The sequence below is a fragment of the Bombyx mandarina genome, chromosome 22 (assembly GCF_030267445.1).
Source record: "Bombyx mandarina strain Sakado chromosome 22, ASM3026744v2".
Classification (NCBI taxonomy): Eukaryota; Metazoa; Arthropoda; class Insecta; order Lepidoptera; family Bombycidae; genus Bombyx; species Bombyx mandarina.
The window spans coordinates 6389290-6397655 of NC_143228.1; the positions used below are offsets into that span (position 1 = coordinate 6389290).

Below are 8366 nucleotides of genomic sequence, written 5' to 3' on the forward strand. Positions count from 1 at the left end.
GGAGGCCCTCGAAAGATAGTCCTGGATCACCCTGTACTCCTCCGCCGATGACGGCAGGAAGCGGAAACCGGCGCGGTGGGGTCTGGCAGAAGGAGCCCTACCGAGGCGCTCCCTAATGGCCGCCATATGGCGAGACCAGTTCGGGAGAGCTTCCACCATGATAGGTGGATGACGGCGGAGCTCCTCCTGAGCCCGAACCCTCGGCCTCGGGGGTAGGGGAACTTGCGGTTGGGTAGGTTTGGGGCGTGTACTTACTGGGGGTTGGGATGCGGCTATGGTCGCGTAGGACGTAGAGGGGATGGGTTGTTGGGCTTTGGTGGACTCGAGGTCCATATATCTGGTAGAATCCAGATTGCCCGCCGTGCCGCTTAGGGCGGGGGCACCTCGAGTCGAATCCACCGGAATAGGGGAAATGGTAGGGGAGGGGGATCGGGGAGGGGATCTAAGTGGGCGTGGGGCTACCCCTGTCCTGACGGGGGCCCTCGGTTTGGGAACAGGTTTGACTGCTGGGATGGGACTCCCAGTAGGGGATGAGGATCGAGATGAGTCTGGAGTGGAAGATTGGGAGGAGGAGGGGGAGGAGGACGTGGCCTCGCTATCCTCTCCTTCCGATTTAGAGGAGGGACCTAGTCGCGGTCGTTTGTCTTGGTCCTCCGATGAACCTCGGTCGGACTCAGACCTGGCCTTCTTTCTCGGCCGAGGAGTCCCAGGGTAATCGGTCGACAAGGGAAGGACACCTTCCCCCGGTCCGATCCCCTGGGAGACCCGGGCCGAGACCGAAGGTCCGGTCGAATCGTCCTTGCCGGGGTCCTTCGGGACCGGTCGGGTTCGTGGGATTGGGCGACGGGCGTATGTTTTATTGGGCTTGCCCATCGTTATTAAATATAAGTATATATTTTTTTGTCGATGCGAGTGTGCCGAGCACGCTACGAACAGCCCCCCCCTAATCCCATCTTGCAACCACTTCACCCCTGCCCTGTGTGGCAGGGAGCTTCGTTCCGGGCAGTGGGGTTTGCCCCGAGGCCCGCTCCGTGCCCCCGAAAGGGGGTACGACGACCCTTCTTCTTCTTCTTCTAGATATAATATAATGAATTCAACGTAAACGTAACGATATACTGGTGGTAGGACGTTTTGTGAGCCCGCAGGGGTAGGTTCCACCTCCCTGCTTATATCTGCCGTCAAGCAGTAATGCGTTTGGGTTTGAAGGGCGGGGCAGCCGTTGTAACTATACTGAGACCTTAGAACTGATATCTCAAGGTTGGTGCCGGCATTTACGCTGTAGATGTCTATGGGCTCCAGTAACCACTTAACACCGGGTGGGCTGTAAACTAGTCCAGCCACCTAAGCAAAAAAAAACTCTAGATACCGTAACAGCAGTTTTGATGAAACTACATGTTTAATACATTTTTATAGACTCTTAAATACATGCAGGTCAAACTAACAAAGACGTGTTAAAAAAGTACAAGTTTTTCGTCTTAGCCAACAAAACACGCGCGTTTGAACATGGCATGACCAAAAGCAATAGATACCGATACCATGACATATATTGCGATTCTATAATCGATTTTTAGTTCGACCTTTATCTATTGTCATTGTCGTTGTCGAGGTCCTAATGCTGCGGTCAGCCCCACTTGTTCTTGTTCTGTGTTTAATATTATAAAAACCAATAGTCAATAGCAGTTGACATCAAACAACACTCAGCAACTTGTTCGACAATACAAAATGATCGCCAAAGTGAGTTTACTTTAAATTTTTATGTAATTATTTACGCAGCGGCGTGAAGCCATCACCTGCTTCGAAATTGTGATATCGAAATAATGAGAGAAGTAACAGTTTCTCAGTTTAGACAACAGTCTAGTCTATCTAGAATATTTTCCATAATTTATCTATTTTCATAGTAAATCATGTCCATCCGCTGCCTGAAAGAAGAACAGATAAACCAAAAAAAATATCTTAAATGTACAAATTACTGTGGTACAATTTTATAATTCTAACTGAGAAACAAATCCGAACTGGGACTTACTGATAATGGTTTTTTTATAGATATAAAAACAGCGTTATAAATTAAATTCCATGACTCTCTAACTTTACAATAAATTAGCAAGATGTTAACATAATCAAGAAATAATAATCCTCATTGACGACCATCGCTTTTTGCAGCTACAACTTCTAAATGTACTATTTTGATGTTCGTTAAAAAGAATTGTGTGTAATCATTAATTATAGATCGTAATAATCGGCGTCTTCATGAGCGCCGCTAAGGCCGGTCTTTACCATGGTCACGGTCAAGCCGTCTCCTCTCAGAGCATCATACGTCACGACGGAGGCTACACTCCCTCAGCTCATTACGCTCCTGATACCTATGTCGTTCCTCTCGAACAATACGCCACACCTCTGGAATACGCCGGCCAATACGACGGTCACGATGAATACGTGAGTAAATTAAAATCGTACGTAACGTAATAAGAATTTTAAGCTTTTATCAAATCAAAATTTATTGTATTTTCTTTTGTACGATTCCAACAATGATACGACTGCTCGTCTACTTACAATACAATGCGATGTACGGAGCATGAATGTAATAAACTATATACATAAAAGCAAACAAACGTTACAACATTCACCGTTTTTGCACTGTGTAATCGAATTTCGGTACTTATGTGACCATCGAAATTTCAATGATAACTTTTATTATGTGAATTCATAAAAGATATTAATCGTATTGAGCCACACTCTTTGTGTGAGATTTAATTTTTGATACTGTTTGTTTACTATCGCTGCATTAACAATCAATATTTTAGCTTTGAATGAATTTTCAGGCGCACCCAAAATACGACTTCGCGTACTCAGTAGCTGACCCCTACACCGGCGACCACAAGTCCCAGCATGAGTCCCGCGACGGTGACTCCGTACACGGCTACTATTCTCTTGTCGAACCAGATGGCTCTGTCCGCAAAGTCGAGTACACTGCAGATGATCATAACGGGTACGACATGAACAAAATAAAAAAAATCAATTTAAAAAAGTCAATTTTATCTTCATCTAATAGTTGAACATATTATTTTTCAGATTTAACGCGGTAGTTCACAACTCAGCCCCGTCTATCCACCCCTACTATCACAACTATTAAGCATCATAGTGTAAATATTGATACAAGTAGTGCCAAATTATAATGAGAACTAATTAATTATTTATTTCGATGCGATCGTGTTTGTTAATGATAATAATTTGCAGTTTACATTTAACCCCGGTGCACTTTTAGTTTAGTTCCATGAATATTTGACGGATTTCCACGATGGCTATGAATATTTATGATTCCACATATTATTTGGTGGGTCGAACATTGTTCAGCTTGCTATATAACGAAAAATTATTACGACTACAACAATCAATACTATTATATTAATGATAGATTTTGGCAACAAATCAATAACTCTGTTACTTCATTCCAAGCCCTTCAAATACGAACCACAGATGATTACGTGTCAAGTGTGAAGTTTTGAAAGTAATAATTAATAAGTCAGTGTCATTTGTGGAACAATTACCTGCTGTGACGTTGCTAATGTTATTGCTCTAACCTAATTGCTAAAATACAATGTGTACGCTGTGATTATTCATTACGGACTGTATAATTGCATTAAAATTATTAGTTTCGCGAGGTTAAAAATCAAATAAAACGCGAACCATATTCGTGTTGAAAGATTTGGTGTAAATTAGAGTTAGACTAAAACAGGAACATTTTGTTTAATTACTTTTTTATTATTATTTTATCAGTTCTCGAGTGCAAACACTTCAAATGTTAAAATTGTACTTTTTATAGTAAATAAAAATAATCTATAAGGGTGAACAATAAAACTACTATATGAAAAGTATTTTTGTGATTGATCTAAAATTGACCTCTAAATCAGCGTTTTGTTATTAATTAACCTATTTATTAGTAACAAAGATGAGTAGGGTTGTAAGTGCGTATATTATCAACGCTTTAGTTGCGCCACAAAACTCAATTGTGTTTCAGTCTAAAAAGTGGGAAGGAAATATTCATAGGGGTCCAGTGTAAATTAAATTATGATTCTAATAAAATATTAGGAGTACTGTACGCCCCGTGCTAGAATATTCTCTAATGTTATGCGTACCGTAAAAATATACGAAACAAAAGATCCACTAACGAACATTCAATATCTTTAATAAACAAAAATAACTCATTCGTCAAATCGATCTGTACTCTCGTTCAGTAGCCAGTGCTACTACCGAGTACCGCTTCAGATATTATCAACCTAAGTACATATCCGCATACAGCTTTCGGACCTTAATAAATTAATAAATGCGTACAATGGACATTGATCACTAAAGAACACGGACTTCTTTGATACAATCATTTTGTAGCAAGGCTGTTGCGGTTGCGTGATTCCGGTCATAAAAATGAATAAGTATTTATTTTACAACTCATTTATAAGTCGTATTTAATGCTTTAGGTGTGGGGGCGTGCACGACTCATCTAGTGTTAAGTAGTTGCCAAATCCCATAGAATAAAACCACTAAAAGAAGTTGGTTGTTTGAAAGCGCACACATAAAATAATATGGTTTAACAGCATTTATTATTACAAAAATTTTTAAGTTAAAAATATAATGAGAAAGCTAAATGCATACATAATAACAATTAAAGCGTCTAAATTAAACTGAACATAGACATCACGTAGTAGTGCCGTCGTCATCCAGCTTGAAACATTAAGTTGAAGCCGCAATTGTATTGCATAATGGCTGTCCCACCCTTCAAACCGAAACGCATGACTGCATGTAGATAGAACGGTGGTAACATTTTTTTTATTGCATGGATGGGAGGGCGAGCTCACAGCCCACCTGGTGTTAAGTGGTTACTGGAGCCCATAGACGTCTACGAAGTAAATGCGCCACCCACCTTGAGATATAAGTTCTAAGATCTCAGTATAGTTACAACGGCTGCCCTACCCTTCAGACCGAAACGCATTACTGCTTCACGGCAGAACTATCCATGGTGGTGGTACCTACCCGCGCGGACTCACAAGAGGTCGTACCACCAGTAAATACGGAATATTTACATAGAAACTTTATTAATAACTCCCAAAGCATTTGAATTCATACTTCACTTACAGATACATCGACTGGTTTGTTCCTGACAATATTGTCAGAGAAAAACGTATTCTAAATTTTTAATGCACTAGTAGAGATACTCATGCAGTGTCGTTTACATTTAGGATATGAAATATGAACGGCTTTATAACCAAAGTACGACAGCAGAATTATCCATGCCAATTATGTCAAAAACACGGAAAATTATAGCATGCATGCACTTTACAACATCGACTGCGCAAATGACTGGGAGAGGCCGCACTTGAAAGAACAATAACATCTTATCGTTGTCCGCATTGACCTACTATAACAAAAGTGTAGTATCGCAGTTCACAGCTTGTTTTTATTAAGTAACAATCATTTAACTGATAATGTAACGCGAGAATGTATAAGACAAAGCGCGATGACCTTGCGTCCGCGGGGACGCGCGGCAGAGCGCTTTCGGCGCCCCACCGGACCTCCAGCATCAATTCTTATAAAACGCACCGGTGGTTATCAAATCTATGTCAGTTACGCACTGCTATACCACAGTAAAAATGTTCGCTAAGGTAAGTACGGTGCCGTGCTTGTTTGGATGTGAGGTCGTGTGATGGAGTTAAATAAATCGACTCTCTTTGTTGCAGATTCTTACACTGGCTGCCATGGTGGCGGCCACCCAGGGCGGTCTCCTTGGCCACGGCCTCGGTCACGGAGATTACAGCATCTCATCTCAACACAATTTGGTGCACCATGACGCTCATTACGCCGCAGCTCCCCTAGCTACCCTTGCTCATGCCACCCCTCTGGCTTATGACGGACATTACGACGCTGGACACCTGTCTCATGGTGCTACCCTTGCACATGCCGCCCCCTTAATTCACGCTGCTCCCGTAGTTCACGCTACCCCCGTAGTGCATGCTGCCCCCGTAGCCCACCTTGGAGCTTACTCCGGACACGGTCATGACGATTATTATGTAAGTACATAGAATTTTCCAATTTATATACCTACTTTTCTTGCAAAATATTACTAGGTCGTTTTATACGATAAATGTAACCTTAAATTACATATCTTTCCAGGCTCACCCCAAATACAAGTACTCTTACTCCGTTGAGGACCCCCACACCGGTGACCACAAGTCTCAACACGAGGTCCGCGATGGTGATGTCGTAAAAGGAGAGTACTCGCTCCTCCAGCCCGATGGCTCCTTCCGTAAGGTCTCGTACTCTGCTGACGACCATAGCGGGTGAGAATTATATAAAACTTAATACGCAATAAATAGATGACATTGCAACTTTCCCTAAATTACGCAAATATCCGTACAGAATGAGTTATATTTGCAATAGCTTTCGTATCGAAGTTCGTTTACATGTAGCTATATGCGTGTTTACATTCGATCACATGGCAGTCAAACCGGTATGGTTGCGTTCCACTAACATATGAGTATTGACCTCTGCCGACCCATGTGCTCGACTCTATACTGTCAACGAGGTTCTTCGAACAGGTGCTATGAATACAAACTAGTCTGGAAACTAGTTTTAACGTATCAACAATACGTAATCAATTGTTTCTGTTTCAGTTTTAACGCGGTCGTACATAACTCCGGTCCTAGCCACCACGTTTATTCATCCCAACACCATCATTACTAGAAAATTGTAAAAGAGGCTTAGATTTCTACAATGTACCTTATATTTATTCTTGCTGTGATCTTCAGAACGTGTTTATATCTTTTAGTGAATAAAAACTCTTAAATATAAAAGGACTATAAGAACTATTTCAAATTTTTTTCTTCACATCTATCATGTTACAGCTATTAGAACATTTTGTAGAAATAACACATAAGATCCCGATTGCCAAAGTGTAAGTTAATTGGCCAGGTAGGCCAGCTCTTTAAATTGAAAAATTCAACTTAAGACTTAATATAAAAAGCTTATTATATAAAACCTATCTAGTCGTGCAATATCGAGCGCTCAAATCGAGTGCTTGCATAGTCACGCCTGATTCACACATAGCTATTGAACATTCATTTGTTACTATCTTTGTGAAGCTCCTATTTAAAGCTATTAACTAAATAAGAGCTCTACTTTAATCGGCTACAAGCTAGGAGTTTATCATGTGTTGGCTTCACTAGCTACAATGGAAGCATAGCTCATTTGTTTTTATTGTTGCGTCATTTCCAATCATAAAATATCTAAAAATGGCTGAAAGATAAATATAATTATTCGTAAGCTTCTACATATTTATTGTTGAAAAACATATATTATTATTATCTATAAATGTGATACCTTGAGCCACGTCTTCTTGGCTCAAGGTATCAAATACCTTACCGGTGGTTGGACATCTTGTGAGTCCGCACGGGTAGGTACCACTTCAACGCCTATTTCGGACGTGAAGCAGTAATTCGTTTCAGTTTGTAGGGTGGGACAGCCGTTGTACTGTAAAAACGGAGACCTAAGAACTCATGTCTCGACGTGGGCGGCGGCATTTACGTCGTAGGTGTCTATGGGCTCCGGTAACCTTTTAATACCAGATGGGCCACGCCCAACCATACAAGAAATACGTATGTAAAAAAACCTACTTTTTTCCAAGTTTTAATTCCAAGGTCCATAACCTTCTGTCCCCGTATAAAGCAGTTTCGCAAATAAACCGTGTTCCGCCGTAAAAAACCATGCCGGATGATCTGCGAGTGAAGTTAACAATCCCATCACAATAAGGTGACACCTTACAAAACATCCACAAACATAAGACTTCCTCTATTACAATTCTGGAACTATAAATTAGCTGTCGGAGCACCGTGGTACGTGGCAAATGTAGTTCTACACGACGATCTAAATATCGAATGCATTCAAAACTATATGAAGACATCACCGAAACGCTACTTCGCAAAAACGATCCAACACGATAGTTCCTTATTATAGCCGCCTTGACCCTACTTGTGCATAATACGTCATTACGGATCCTCCCGATCCATTAACGGTGATTTTAGGTACCTCAAGCACCAGTCACTGTCCTCGCCGAACCCGTTGCTTGCGACGAAGGGCTTGATGAATAATTAAACCCATAGACACTGACCCACTGAGTTTCTCGCCGGATCTTCGCAGTGAGTCGCGTTTCCGATCCGGTGGTTGATTCTGCAAAGCACTGCTCTTACTAGGGCCAGTGTTAGCAACATTCCCGGTTAGAGCCCCGTGAGTTCACCTACTCGCGCGCTGAAATAGCCTCTCAAGGTTATCAGCTTAGGTAGGAAAAAAAAAAACTTGTGGACAAGCCAACCACTATTAGC

At 41.6% G+C, this 8366-nt stretch overlaps 2 protein-coding genes across 2 annotated transcripts; both read left to right on the top strand.

Moving 5' to 3' along the window:
- The first annotated feature begins 1604 nt into the window (after positions 1–1604).
- Positions 1605–3141, top strand: CPR85 (cuticular protein RR-2 motif 85). Its single transcript, XM_028174412.2, has 4 exons — positions 1605–1734; positions 2227–2433; positions 2820–2986; positions 3070–3141. The coding sequence occupies exons 1-4, from the start codon at positions 1723–1725 to the stop codon at positions 3128–3130; spliced, it is 447 nt and encodes a 148-aa protein (XP_028030213.2). The 5' UTR covers positions 1605–1722; the 3' UTR covers positions 3131–3141.
- A 2354-nt stretch (positions 3142–5495) lies between these two features.
- Positions 5496–6857, top strand: CPR84 (cuticular protein RR-2 motif 84). Its single transcript, XM_089736969.1, has 4 exons — positions 5496–5654; positions 5730–6059; positions 6163–6329; positions 6663–6857. The coding sequence occupies exons 1-4, from the start codon at positions 5610–5612 to the stop codon at positions 6730–6732; spliced, it is 612 nt and encodes a 203-aa protein (XP_089593095.1). The 5' UTR covers positions 5496–5609; the 3' UTR covers positions 6733–6857.
- Positions 6858–8366: the final 1509 nt, after the last annotated feature.

Excerpts from the sequence above, each read along its gene's own strand:
- CPR85 (XM_028174412.2), top strand. Across the intron at positions 2,434-2,819 it reads ACGACGGTCACGATGAATAC|GCGCACCCAAAATACGACTT; the intron begins GTGAGTAAATTA and ends ATGAATTTTCAG. Across the intron at positions 2,987-3,069 it reads ACTGCAGATGATCATAACGG|ATTTAACGCGGTAGTTCACA; the intron begins GTACGACATGAA and ends ATTATTTTTCAG.
- CPR84 (XM_089736969.1), top strand. The coding sequence starts at position 5,610 with ATGTCAGTTACGCACTGCTATACCACAGTAAAAATGTTCGCTAAG. Across the intron at positions 5,655-5,729 it reads CAGTAAAAATGTTCGCTAAG|ATTCTTACACTGGCTGCCAT; the intron begins GTAAGTACGGTG and ends TCTTTGTTGCAG. Across the intron at positions 6,330-6,662 it reads TCTGCTGACGACCATAGCGG|TTTTAACGCGGTCGTACATA; the intron begins GTGAGAATTATA and ends TTTCTGTTTCAG.